This window comes from Aristolochia californica, unplaced genomic scaffold (assembly GCF_029961685.1).
Source record: "Aristolochia californica isolate CCGP_79_NKW_82.1479 unplaced genomic scaffold, dmAriCali1.0.hap1 SCAF_5, whole genome shotgun sequence".
Classification (NCBI taxonomy): domain Eukaryota; kingdom Viridiplantae; phylum Streptophyta; class Magnoliopsida; order Piperales; family Aristolochiaceae; genus Aristolochia; species Aristolochia californica.
Window position 1 is genome coordinate 6,283,348 of NW_027182214.1, and position 14,545 is coordinate 6,297,892.

The 14,545-nt window shown below is 37.1% G+C and overlaps 1 protein-coding gene across 2 annotated transcripts; it reads right to left on the reverse strand.

Moving 5' to 3' along the window:
- Window positions 1-8,524: 8,524 nt before the first annotated feature.
- On the reverse strand, window positions 8,525-12,462 carry LOC137965759 (amino acid transporter AVT1D-like). Of its 2 annotated transcripts, none has more exons than XM_068812098.1 (12): window positions 12,352-12,462; window positions 12,032-12,258; window positions 10,770-11,089; window positions 10,438-10,652; window positions 10,313-10,336; window positions 10,040-10,220; window positions 9,718-9,937; window positions 9,404-9,539; window positions 9,147-9,312; window positions 9,019-9,062; window positions 8,864-8,926; window positions 8,525-8,782 (listed from the first exon to the last, which is right to left on the reverse strand). In XM_068812098.1, the coding sequence occupies exons 1-12, from the start codon at window positions 12,436-12,438 to the stop codon at window positions 8,684-8,686; spliced, it is 1,782 nt and encodes a 593-aa protein (XP_068668199.1). In that variant the 5' UTR covers window positions 12,439-12,462; the 3' UTR covers window positions 8,525-8,683. The 2 variants fall into 2 exon arrangements, with proteins under 2 accessions (XP_068668199.1, XP_068668200.1); XM_068812099.1 differs by lacking the exon at window positions 12,352-12,462 and adding an exon at window positions 11,279-11,455 and having other exon boundaries at window positions 12,032-12,115.
- Window positions 12,463-14,545: the final 2,083 nt, after the last annotated feature.

The window sequence follows — 14,545 nt, forward strand, 5'->3', positions numbered from 1 at the left end:
CTCATCCAAATAAGACCAGTAGTGGCAGTGATAGTGACAATTATGATGACCATCAGATAACAATTTGAGTCTCTTGGGTCACAGGTGACAAAGCTTTAGTGCCACTTTGGGCTCCTTCCACAACCCAAGGACGCTTCAGAAAAGAAAGAGTCTCTACAATTTGTTGAAAAATGGTATGAATCTACTTACAGTAAAAAGGGTATGCATTAAAAATGGCATTAGACCTCCATTGGATAGGCAGTAGGATTCGAATCCAAGGTTTGGAGGAAGAATTAGAACCCTTAAGGCATACAGAAAAGAAAAAGGAGTCAAACCCTGATTACAAATGTTAGGAATTAGAAGCCCTAATTCCAAACTAAAGAGAAAAATAATAATAATCACTGAAGAAAAGAAAAGCAAGCACAAAAAACAACAAGATTTATACAAGTTCGCCTCAAGGTGAGACTACGTCCTATCTTTTGCTGCTGTAGTAATCCACTATAAAGATGAAATAATTTACAAGAGAAATCACACACACTTATAGGTGTTTTCTCTAACCTCTCTCAAGCTACAACTCAGGTCCTTCTTGGTGATAATAAAACCCTAATAGCGACGCTTAATTATACAGAGAAAATTAGGGCAACTACGATACAAGAGTAAAATTACCAAATTGCCCTTAATAAAACAATGATTAATATATCATGGATCGGGCAAGGGCATCACCCCCACACCCCCGGGAGGGGGGCGGGCATGATGACCTTATCGCAAAGGTCGATCCGCGTATCGACTCAGTGTAGGGCATTGATTAGGCTCCACAACTTAACAATCTCCCACTTAGAGACTAATCCATCATCAATATCTCTTCTACAATGTCAAAAAAATTTCAATCCTCAGAGAGAAGTCCAATTGAAGTTGTGCACAACTTCAGTTTCACAATCATAATAGTCTTTGTCAACATATCATCGGGATTCTGGCTTCCATAAATCTCCTTAAGTGCTAAGACTCCATCCTCCAGAGCCGATATGTTGAAGTGATAACGCATTTGTATGTGCTTTATTTTGGCATGATAAATGGGATTCTTTGCAAAATGAATAGCACTTTGACTATCACAATATAACACATTCTTCCCATGCTTGAGACCAAATTCTTCCAAAAAAGATTACAACCATACCATCTCTTTGTTGGCTTCGGTCACAGCAACATATTATGCCTCTATAGTGGAAAGAGCGAGTATCTTCTGCAACTTAGAGACCCAACTAACTGTTGTACCACCCAATGTGTATACATATCCATTTGTACTCTTCCTGCCATCAATGTCTCCATCCACATCAACATCTACATAACCCTGTAATACCAACTCTGACTTTCTAAAACATAAGGTTGAGTCTGCAATGCCTCTCAAATACCTGAGAATCCACTTCACTACTGCCCAATGTTGCTTACCTGGATTACTCATAAATCTTCTCACAACTCCCACTACAAGAGTTATGCCTGGTCTAGTGCACACCATGGCATATATGAGACTGCCAATAACAGAAGCATAGGGAACATTGGCCATGTTGGCTCGCTTTTACTCTGTAGAAGGTGATTGTTCCTTAGATGGTCAAAGGAGTACTTACTGGTTTTGCATCATTCATACTCTGTAGAAGGTGATTGTTCCTTAGATAGCCAAAGGAGTACTTATTGGTTTTGCATCATCTATGTTGAATATGTTCAACATCTTCTTCACATATTCTTATTGTGACAGTTTCAAGACATCAATGTCCTAGTAATCCTCATCCCAATGATTTGTTTTGCAACACCCAAATCCTTCATTGAAAACTTGGACAACTCCCTTTTCAACTTTTCTATTTCCTGTTTGCAAGTACCTGCTATCAACATGTCATCAACAAATAGCAGTAGAATGATATAGGAGTCATCAAGCTTCTTCACATAATAACAATGATCTGCATGAAACCTCAAGAAACCATTATTACTCATAAAGGTGTCAAACTTCTTATACCACTGTCTTGGAGCTTGCTTAAGACCATACAAGCTCTTTTGAAGTTTGCACACTATTCTCTCTTTTCCTTGTGGTTTGAAACCTTGGGCATGCATCATGTAAATTTTCTTCCTCTAAATCACCATGAAGAAAGGTTGTCTTTACATCCAATTACTTTAAGTACAAGTCTTCATTTGCCACTAATCCAATTACTATTCTAATAGCAGTCAATTTCACTACTAGAGAGAGAATCTCAGTGTAGTCAATACCTTCTTTTTGTTGAAAGCCTTTTACCATCAGTCTTGCCTTGTACTGCTTGTTATCATCATGTTCATCCGTTATTCGGTACACCCATTTATTCTGCAAGGCCTTCTTCCCTTTTGGTCACTTAGTCAAGTGCCATGTCTGATCAGATAACAATGAATCCATCTCATCCCTAATGGCCAACTCCCACTTGGACGATTCATCAGCTTGCACAACTTTCTCATAACTCTCTAGTTTACCTTTATCACTCAAAAAAATATAAATTAGTCTAAGGGAGTACCTCTGTGGTGGTCTGCTATTTTTGGAAAATCTCCAGAGTTCAGTCATAGAAATGTTCTGATTTACTTCTAGGGGTAGATTCTCCTAGTCTTCTTGAGCAATATTCTCCATCTCAATAACTAGAAGATCTCTCAACTGAATCACTTCAGACTTCTTGGCTTCATCACTTGTGATTTCAGACTCTATTCTCAACTTGTCTTTATACAAGGCACCTTCATTAAAGATCATGTCCTTGCTTCTAATAACCTTACAACTTTGGTCATCCCAGAAGCGACAACCAAACTCGATACCACCATAGCCAATAAAGAAATATATCTTAAACTTAACATCAAGTTTATTTCTAGCAGCATAATCAATATGAATATAAGACACACAACCAAAAACTATAAAGAAAGAAAGGTTTACCTCTTTGCCGCTCCAAACCTCTTCTGGTATTTTGCAATCCAATGGTGTTGAGGGACCTTTGTTGATCAAATAAGCAGTGGTGCTAATAACCTCATACTAGAACATCTTTGGCAATCCCGCATGCAATATCATGCTGCTAGCATGCTCGTTCAAAGTTTTGTTCATCCTCTCAACCACACCAATCTGTTGAGGTTTTCTAGGAGTAGTCTTCTTCATCTTGATTTCATTATTAGCATAGTACTGCTTGAAATCATCATCTATGTATTCTCCCCTATTATCTGACTACAAACACTTCACCTTGAAATTTGTCTCATTCTCAACCATTGCTCTCTATCTCTTCAATGTATCAAAGACATCAGATTTGTTTTTCAGGAAATAAACCTATACCTTTCTTCTTGCATCATCAATAAATGTCACATAGTAGTTAGAACCACCAAGGGAAATAACAGTTGAAGGCCCCTACACATCCGTGTGAACCAACTCCATTTTTTTCGTCTTTTGTTCTTTTCTAGCCTTAAAAAAGCTAACCATTTTTTGCTTTCCAAAAATACAACCTTCATACAAGTTGTTGTTTACAGTTTTTAATCGTGGTTGTTTCCCTTTGGACTGAAGCACTTTCATTCCCTTCTCACTCATGTGACCGAGCCTATAATGCCACAAGTCAGAATCAATAACAGCATCAACAACTACAACCGTGTCTCTGCAAATTGAAGTGATGTAAAGAGTTTCAATTTTAACTCCTTGTGAAACAACCATAGCTCCCTTTGTGACTTCCCAGACATCACCATTAAAAGTCACATTATGACCTTCATCATCAAGCTGCTCTACTGAGATCAGATCATGCATCGATTTTAGTATATGTCTCACTTTGTGAATCTTCCACACTGACTCGTTTGACATCTTCAAACTGACATTACCAATACCGAAAAAATCCAAAGGTTCTCCATCAGCAAGATATACCTTCTCGTGATATCCAACAATATAATTCTCTATGATCTCACAATGTGCGGTGGTGTGAAAAGAAGCTCCTAAATCTAACACCCAAGAATTGATAGGGCTATCAACTGACAAGAGTAAAATATCTTGTACCTCTTCAGTCACCGCATTTGCAGCATCACTTTTCTTTTCATCCTTCTTTGGTGCTCAGTAGTTCTTCTTTATATGACCAAACTTGCCACAATTCCAGTATTCCACATTCTTTTCGAATTCGGACTTGTTTCTACCATCCCTTGACTTCCCTCTACCATTGCCCTTGTTGGAATTCCTCTCGAAGTTCTTGCACTTAGTATCGACATTTAGGGAAGAATTAGATGTCGTTGATTCTTCGGAGTCCTTCCTGCGAACTTCCTCCACGAGAATGGTATCCCGAACATCATTAAAGTTCAACTTCTCGTTGCCTACAGAGTTGTTGACCGTAGCCCTCATAGGCTCCCAACAATATGACAAAGACGCCAAAAGAATTAAAGCACGAACTTCATCATCAAATTTAATATCAACGAAGGTCAATTGATTGACAATCATGCTAAACTCATTCAAATGTGATGCAATTAATGTTTTTTCTATCATCTTTAAATTGAAGAGTTTTTTCATGAGATGTACCTTATTATTTGTGAAAGACTATGTCAGACAAAATCTTCATCAACCTTGATGTGGTTTTCTTTGATGCCATGTTGTGAGCAATGTTCTTCGACAGTGTTAACCAAACTACTCCCAACATATGTCTATTGAGGAGATTTCACCCGTCATCTTTCATACCTTCTGGTTTTATATCTAGAAGTGGTGAGTGTGACTTTTTACTGTATAGATGGTCTTCTGTTAAAGAGAATACATGGTGGAGTTTTACAAGAGTCTCATAGAAGGAGGTCTCACAGAAGAGTCGTAGTTTAAAGGTGTTTTAGTTATGTTAGTCTGTTATTTATGTTGAGTAATTTAATTCTGCTAGGACTTATCTTTAAGTGTTAGAGTTTGGGTGTAATTGGGACAAGCGTAGTTTAATTATAATTGGACTCTACTACTTTTCTCTATTATAAATAGAGGTTCATGTACTCTGATTACAATAAGTCAATGAAGTTTTTCTCTTTTACTTAAATTCAACATGGTATCAGAGCAGGTTCTGTGAGTCGACTCGGTCAACCCACAGAGATAATGTGATCATTTTCTAATATATTATCTCAAGCAGTTTAGGTTAGTATCTATTTTTGTCTCTTTTCAATCCCTATACCTGTTTTTTGCTTTGAGTTTTCACCTCTATACTAAGATTTTTATTTTTCATATTATATATTGTTGAAAAGATATTCGAGTCTACTTTCCAACTCAAAATGAATTTTGGAAATCGAAGTTTTCTACAAAAAAAAATTGATATTTTAAAAAGCAGAGGTCAGACTGCAAGAGAGGTTCGAGTAGCAAAAGAAATATTTGTAAGTTTATTTTCTTACCTATTCAACCAATTCTAGATCTGAGTTTTTTATATGGAGATATTAATCTTGGAAGAGTCAATGGTTATGCTGGCAAAAGGAGAAAGAGTACTTAGGTCTGCCAGATTATAGAGACCGAAATATATCAGATTATTTATCTCAAAATAAGTATATTTTATGTAAAGAAGTTCTACTTTCATGAAAGGTATTTAAGTATAGTTTCAGAAGGAGAAAACTTCATGTAAAAATGATCTATATTTAAGGATATATTCTCATTGGAAGAATGAAAGGTCATGCTGGTATCCAGTTGCATTGAAAAATCCAAATTTAAGTCGAATTTTTTGAGTTGTTGTTATTGATAAAAAAATATCAGGAAAATATCTCACTTACCCCTTATTATCGGTTACCTTTCTCCTACCATCCTTTTTTTACTCTCACATACCCCTTTGGGCCAACCTCGTGTGTGTTGCTTCGATTGGTTATCTTCATATATATATATATATGGGTGTTTTTAAGTCCATTGAGGTTTTATATTGGTTCCCTTGGGTTTTTTATCACTGTTTTGTGAATGACAGGCATTACCCACTTTAGTAATTATTATCAATATATTTGTTCGAATTCCTTCGAGTTTGGTTTCGACTTATGTTTTATCACCCAATTTTACCTTTTGAGAATCTGTGTCCAATTTCGTACTTATCATTGGGACACCGTGATGGAGGAAATTACTACTACATCTATGTTATTTAATTCAAGCTGAGATTACTACTATTACCTCCCAACTTGAGGGAGGAGAAGCAGAAGAAAAAGTACAAGAAGAGATATTTTATTACATATGTTGTGGTAATTTTTATGTAACCAAAATATTCAAGAAAGGGGGAGCACAAAAGGCAAAGCTTTTGCATCTATAAAAAATTGTATTTGTGAAGAATTTTTTTCAGCTAAAGAAAATTGAAGACTAAAAATCCTTTTCATTGCAAGCTAAAGTTATAAACCCCAGTTTGAGGGGGAATGTTGAAGAGAAGATATGGTGGAGCTTTACAGGAGTCTCACAAAAGGAGGTCTCATAGAAGAGTCTCAGTTTAAAGATGTTTTAGTTATGTTAGTCTTCTATTTATGTTGAGTTATTTAATTACGCTTGGACTTATCTTTAATTGTCAGAGTTTGGGTGTGATTGGGACAAGGGTAGTTTAATTATAATTAGACTCTACTACTTTCCTCTATTATAAATAGGGGTTAATGTACTCTGATTACAGCAAGTCAATAAAGTTTTTCTCCTTTACATAAATTCAACATCTTTGATCTGCATCCTCCACAACGCAAAATCCATACCATCGAACTTGTTTATTCCTACTACCGATCTTTCTCTGCGAGCCATTTTTCTCAATCACGAACCAAAGCTCTAATACCACTTATTAGGAATTCGACCTAATTCCAAACTAATGAAAACATTAATAATAATCATGGAAGAAAAGAAAAACAAGCACGAAAAGAACAAGATTTATACAGGTTGGCCTCAAGGTGAGACTACGTCATGTCTTCCACCACTACAATAGTCCACTATAAAGAAGAAATAGTTTACAAGAGAAATCACACACACTTACAAGTGTTTTCTCTAACCTCTCTTGGGCTACAACTCCAGTTCTTTCTCAGTGATAATAAAACCCTAACAGCGGCGCCCCTCAATTATAAAGAGAAATTTAAGGCAACCATGATAAAATAGTAAGATTTACAAAATGCCCTTAATGAAACAATAGTTAATATATCGTGAACCAGGCAGGGGCTTTGCCCCCACACCTCCGAGAGGGGGGCTTATGTTCACCTTCCAATCCCCACAACGACCTTACCACATAGGCCGATTCACGTACCAACTCAGTGTAGGGTATTGATTAGGCTCCACAATTGAACAACAAAAGTATTTGAAATTAAATGTGGATTCAACTCCTGTATTGAAGGAGCCAAACTCGTGGGTGGATTCAACTCCATCTAGGTGAAAAGCTACAACAAGGATGTGAACCTAACTAATTGAAAGTTTTGGCACAAACAAAGGGTTTGACCCCTATAGGAAGCAGAAGCCAAATGAGTCAAACCCAAGAGAGGATTTAACTACAAAATCATATTGTTGGAAGAAATGGATTCAAACCCATGGCATAGGATTCAAACTCATTCTATAAAAATTTAAAGTTTTAGAAAAATTAGATCCAAATCCGGATGCTATAGGTCTCCAAATTTTGTAAGTGACCTACCAACATTTTCAATAGAAAAAATAAGATTGATTGATTATCTATCATAATTTTTGGAGCTTATTTTCACTTTTTTTCTAAAATATAAAAAAAAACTTATCCATAACGACAAGTTTTTAGAACACTAGAAAAAGTACTATATATATCAAACTCGTCCTAAACTTCAATATATCCTTGCCTAAACAAATGTCAAAGCTCCCAGTGCTCCCATAGTGATTTGCAAGTGCTAGCACCATTAAGAGCTCAAAAAGAAGTGATTTGATAAAGTTTTTCAGTTGAAGTTAAGTATTCATGTGCACTAACTTTAACATCAATTTTGAACACTTGATTTTGATTGGTGAAAGTTTGCTCACAAATTATTACATCATAATAGATCTTCATTTTTACATCAATTGTTTGGACTGGAAAACCTCCCATATAGCCAACTTGAGCAAAGTTCTTGAATACACTTATTTTAAAATCTAATATAGTAGAGTTGTTGAATTGTTGGTTGATTTACACTTATTTTAAAATCTAATATAGTAGAGTTGTTGAATTGTTGGTTGATTCACCTAAGGATTGAATAGAAAAACAAGCCAAACTTTGCAAGTAAATCAATGAAGACTTGTATAAGCTAATTAAAACTCGTTGAAAAAATTCTTCAATTGTGTCCAAGTGCTTGTATCTAGGAACTATTGACCTTAAGTCCCAAAGTGTTTGGGTAAGTGCTATAATTGAACCTCTTGGGTTTATTTGTTGTAGATGTCATTTGGCTTGTCAAAGTGGAAATTTTAATTCCAGGACAAGGCCTCCCTAAGAGTGAAGTAACAATCTGAAATATTAAATGTAAACCACTATAAAAATATGTGGTGTAGTGGTGACTACTTGAGTTTAATGTTAAAGTTTGCTTGTATGATTGTTGACTAGATAGAAAAATTCATTTGAATATTGCAAAGTCATCTCAGGTGGCCTTCGCCTTTTGGAAAACTATTTATTGTTGGGGAAGATATGTATCCAATAAGATCAGCAAATTCATTCTTCCAAACAGAATACTCATAGATTAGCCAATTTGATTTAACATGGATAAAAAAAAAACATAGGAATTATCAAACATCTGCTTCAAATTGTAGCGATCTCCCTCTCTATGACTGCATGGTGTTAGCAATTTTCATGACTGATGAGTATGTTCCAACCATAGAACAAAAAACTCCCACGGTCATAATCGAACAACAGACAGCAATCTGTTAAGGAAAATGAACAATTTTAACATTAGCAGAGGAGCATCCGTTGTTACACAGAACAGAGAAATGGGTAATACTTACTTGTATCCTACTGAGTTTTCCTCTCAATAACTTCAAATAGCTCGCACAAGGGAAGATCAAAGCCTGCATTAAGATTATATATAGCAAAGTTTAAACTAGTTTTTGAGACAAGAAACCTCATATAAATGGAAAATAATGTGGGGGAAGAAGCTTACTATAATCATAGTAATGAAAGATCCAATCAAAGCCATGATAAAACCTGCAGCAATGGATATCCATCAGATCCTTCAGCTCAATTAACGATTATGATATAATGGTAGTAAGAAAAAGAAACAGTTCTCACCGAAGAATGGGAAAGTAATTGCCACCAGCAAGGTTGATAGCACTAAGGTTGTTCTGATTAAAATTGAGACAAGATGAGACTTAAACCATGCCAAAGGCAAGAGCTCTTCTAGACTCAATGCGACTGGAGTAATTGTTAGCGCATATTTGGTAAGTGGATTCACCACCTGGAACATGGTAACACTCCAAATCATCAAGTAGCAGACAGTTTTTACTTGTGGAAACCATTAATTATGTTTCTCTGTCATAATTGCCTACCGTTGTCCAAACTGCAATTTTGGAAGCGACGAATGTTGTAGGCATATTGAGAGTAAACTGTGATTCTATGGCTCCTCCGAACATGAGGAATCCAGTGATAGCAACTCCAGAGTAGAGAACTGTACAGATTATGAAACTGCATTCGAAAAAGCAACGAGTGTAAACATTCTTTGCCTCGATTGAGATTCGATTTCTTGTTGTCTCATGCTCCGTTCTTATCTTCTTGGTTCGCCCAAGTTTTTTTTTCCTTCTATGTTTCAATAAAAGTCGTTTTACCATTAAAAGTTATGAAGTTGTGTAACGTGGTAGCGCACCTGAGTAACAGAACTGAAGGAAAATCTGCTGGGTTTTGCATAGACAGGTAGATGTTTGGGAAGAGAGGGTGTCCGGCATAGCAAAAGCCATATAATCCAAGTGCAACGGGAAGATTTGCAATATCCAGTGCAGTTCCACTTGGATGGAATCCAATCCCATCGATTACTCCTACCCACAACAAGCACAACACCACAAGGACCGAAGCAATGACACCTCCAGCTGAATTACAAAACCCATTTAAGAATTATCGATTAAAGCTCCTTATAGGTACATTCCGCAAGAAAGTAGAAGCATTAGTGAGCACGATTGGGTTGAGATTACCTGAAAGGTATGACATAAAACTAAGATTTCGAAGCCAAGCAGTTGGGAGAACAGCAACGGTTGCCAATATGGAAAATAATTGATGAGAATTTAAAAAAACTCCGACTAGATTTACATGAACATCTGGGAAAACCGATGACAGGTTATCGCCCATGAGAATAATGAATTCCACGCAGGCTGCCTGCACACAAAATAAGAGATCTTCTTCACCTTTAGACACAGCAAAGGAAATGAAAATGGAAAACAGGGGTTCTTTTATATATAAAAACTTACATAGAGCTCCGCATAAAGAAGTATCTGCATTGAAAACAAAAAAAAAGTACTTGCGTTAGTCTTGCTTTGGTTGCTTTATCTACATCTATATATAAAATGGTATGGATTGTTGTTGAGTAGCTTACAGATATAACTAAGCGACCAGGAGTACCAAATGCAGCTTGTGCGATATCGGGGAAGGTGTGGAGCGCAGGGTTGCTCTCTAAGCATCTTTTCAACAGAACTCCGGTATAACATGCGATTAAACTGAAAGCAAAGAGGATCAAGAGGCCCAACCACCCTCCTTGTTTGATTGCATAAGGAGTACTCAGGAGTCCCACCCCGCACATAACATTGATTCCTGTAAAAAAAAAAAAAAAAACAAATTTTGGGCAAATGATCATATATTTCTACTTGGGTAGATGAAAAAGTGAGTGTTCGTGGAAATAAATGAAAAAGGTTAGGGATTGATGATCACCATTAAAGACAGATTGAGCGTAAGAGCACTTTGGGGGTCCCTTAATTGGTTCGTGAAAAGATGGCTGTACCGCGGAGCTGGTAAAGGAAAGCCTGGATGCAGAACGAGGAGCGGGTGAAGGCTTTTCAGCAGTTTCTTGATCCGGATATAAGAGGGGGGCGGTGAGAGTGGACTCCAGATGATAAGAAGAAGCTCTTTTTCTTAGAGAAAGAGACCGGAATGAGTTGTTCAATCTTGTTAAGCTTCTGCTCAAACTTCTTGATCCGGCTTCTAAGACAACGCTGGAGTGTGGCACACTGCCGTAGGCTTCCATAGAATCTCTGCACTCACCAAATCCATAATTTTGTTAACTAGGATCTTACACAAGTGCTGTAACCGGTATACTACTTTCATGAAACAACAGCTACTGAAATTAAAGATCCAGGCCATAAAATCGGAGACGGCACGAAGCCACCACAGATATCAAAAGCCCACAAACACCCTTTCAGCGTTAAGGTTTTTCCGGTGACCTTTCATAATGTTTTTGAAGTCGATCGACAGCTCCAACGAATATAGCTGATTTCAGTAGTCAATTAATATATTTCGTATCTTCAGTTGAAAGAAAATTGTGTCTGGCTTTATGTATCGATGGTCCCACGGCCAATTGACGACGGCAGTCAAACCTCACCGGCGTTCATGTCCGGCTCCTGGTTATTTGAATCTTGATTAGTTGCAATCTCTTAACATTAAAAGACCAGTAATTACTTCAGTAAATGCTTAGATAGTTTCCAAGACACAAAAATTTCAAGATAGGAAAACCAAAACAGCTCGGAGCAAGATCTTTCGCTGGGGAAAAATCATTTATTAATTGTCGATGATGTATGGTTTGCATATTCAACTGTGGGAGCTTTCGCCTACTGCCATAAAGCTGAGAAGCTGATTTGTCAAATTACTGGTCTGGACTAGGTAAACTTCATCTTGTTCTCATCCATATATACTCTAAAAATTAATGAACGAGTCGGACAACCGAACAACATGAGGACAGATTTGAAAAGTTCCCCAGAAGCCCTCTGATCCTCATTTATCTTCAACTGGCCGATCAGAAGACTTAGCAAAGAGTGGTATGTACCTCTTGTCTGAAATTTCTCGAGAGGGTGGCGGAAGCCAGTCCCATTTCCTTCGAGCGAGGATATCAGAACAAACAGAAGAGGCATGTAGGAGAGAATGTCACAGAAGAGAGGAAGCATTAAAAGTTTGAGAGAGTAATATAAAGAAGAAAGAACCTGAATGTTCGGGGCCAGGACGTAATCTTTTGATACTGTGAATCGTCTTCTCCACGTTCATCATCACCCTTGAGGTTGTTGTCGTCCAGCAGCAGCTCCTTTTGAGACTGGTTTTCCTCATCGTCCATCAAGAACACTCCCTCGTCCACCGTCGTCATCTCCTTTTTTTCTTTTTTCTTTTTTCCGATCAGTAGTACCAAAATCCACCAGAGTACCGCGACCTCAGTCTTCTAAATATATACCGAGTGAGTCTTCCCAAATTCTCTTCTTCATAGATAAAAAGCCCAGAAAGGCGACGTCAAGATTCAAGAAAAGCATACCTTCGCCACTTGTATATTTTGATTATTTTCACTGGTTTTTGGTTTAACGGAAAAAGCTGGATCTGGAAGGAGGCGCCCAGCAGCCATAATTATTTGATCTTTGAAGGCACACGTTTGTTGACCCCTTTCAATAATAAACTCTGGGTTTCTTTAACTATGAATCCAATTTCATCAAGAACAAAACGACGTTTTCACAGGAAAGTCCCATCTCGGAAAGATAACAAAAAGTCCAATCACACCAAACAGTAAATTCATACTATAACCCCAAAAATCTAAATTAATACATAATGGATACCTAACACGATAATCTACTCCAGTAACACATAATGGCATCCTTTCACTACTGCTGCTCTTTTCATATTATCTAGCTTGTCTTAATCCTTGAACTTTGCCTGAGATTCATCCTAGACTCGAGGCCAATGTGTTAATCCACTCATGTGTGTTACACATGTGATTGAACTCTTTCTTTTATCTTTAATGGATGATATTAAAATGGGTTAAGACGTTTAAATTTACAAGCATCTACGTTTATTCTCCCATGTTTGTCGTTCGTTTAAAGAATTCAGCGACGAGTCCGATGATGTTATTTAATAAAAAGCAGGTCGGGATTGTTGTCGTCTTTCCCTTAGCAGGGGATCATCGTTCATAAAGCAGTGAAGCTGCTCATATCCAATGTTTAGATCGTCCTTCTCCTTCTCCCACAATTGGCTAACCGATAATTTACCAGAAAAGCGGAGTTGCTTTTAAAACTTGAAAGAAACCCATATTTAGAGCTGAGAAGAGCGAGGTTGAGTGGTCCAAATCGATGCTCCCTCGGCTGCCCAACTTGGAATTCTGACTTGTTTGATGACCTTCAGACTTCCAAAGCTGGCTTCTTTGTTAAAAAAAAAAAATTGGGTAATATTTTAAAATTTCCTTTACTTTTTCTTCGTTTGAACAATTCTAGCAGCGAGCAGAGTAGTTTTGTTGAACTGAATTATCCGTGTATAAAGGGTGAAAGGATAATCAATTTGCTTAGTCTTACAATGAGACTAAATGTGAAATCATTGTAAAACCCTTTAATAAACTAATGTTTACAATTAACAGAGAGTTCGACTGAATTTATCTCCTTCCATGGTGAAAATCCTTTGAAGTCAGCACCCTCCATCGCCAATTTTACACTTTAAATGTAACCGTGTAAGGCATAGGTAGAGAGAAGTGTGACAAACAGGAGCAAGACAAAATGGAGTTTTCACTAGCTTTGAAAATGAAGCTGGGACCCAAGATCGTGCCCTGAATCTTTATAGCTGGACTGGGGGATTGATCTCGTTCATGGGTTGCCTTAGATGATCGGCCAAGTTGAGTACTTTATTAAAAAAAATGGATCCCGTTTCACCATCGTCTTTTTGAGAGTTGGCAAGTATTGAAGTGTTTTCAAATTTTAGAATTCTTGACGATTTTGACAAACTCGGGATTGATCTAGTTCATGGGTTGCCTTAGATGATTAACCAAATTTAGGATTTTATTCGAAAAATATCCCCTTTCACCATTGTCTTTTTGAGAGGTGACAGCTCTTGACGTGTTTTCAAATTTTAGGATTCCTGACGGTTTGACAAATTCAAATTTGAAGCACCATGGAAGTTGGGATTTCTGTAACTCATAGTAAGGCCTATAAATAGTTCGATTGAGACTCAGACTAATCACAGCGGAATGGATACTTTACCTGCAGTCATGTATGTAGCCTGCATGAAATTTCCAGTAATGCTTCTCCAAGTAATGCCACTAACTGATCAATAGAGATATAGAGACTCTGTAAGAGATGACTCTCCTAAAACCAGTTACTTCCTCAGTTAACCTGTTCGAGTCGGTTTTATATCTTATGAAGGGATCACCAGAAATATGATGCAGGCAAAGCAGTCTTTCCATGATATATGATTACAAGCCTCAGACCTTCCTTATAGGTATTTTTCAATTATAAATTTTCAATTGTGTTTGAAGAAGTTGTTCAGAAAGAGCTACATGTGGATAAGAAATCGAGTTAGAATAAAAGTTCTTAATAAAAGAGTATTTTAACTAGACTATGGTAGATAACAAACCTGTAATTGATCAAGCTCATGAAATATAGAACATAGTTGGGGAAATCATTGCAAAAGCCATCCTAGCAGATAATAGGATTCAGTCAATTGTCTCTCATTAAAAACTCCCACCTTTTTGG

Bases quoted from the DNA above. Each gene is read 5' to 3' on its own strand.
- LOC137965759 (XM_068812098.1), bottom strand. From the start codon at position 12,438: ATGGCTGCTGGGCGCCTCCTTCCAGATCCAGCTTTTTCCGTTAAACCA. The intron at 10,653-10,769 runs GTGATCATCAAT...TTTTTTTTACAG, and splicing joins CGCTCAATCTGTCTTTAATG to GAATCAATGTTATGTGCGGG. The intron at 9,313-9,403 runs GTAGGCAATTAT...ACCATGTTCCAG, and splicing joins AAATTGCAGTTTGGACAACG to GTGGTGAATCCACTTACCAA.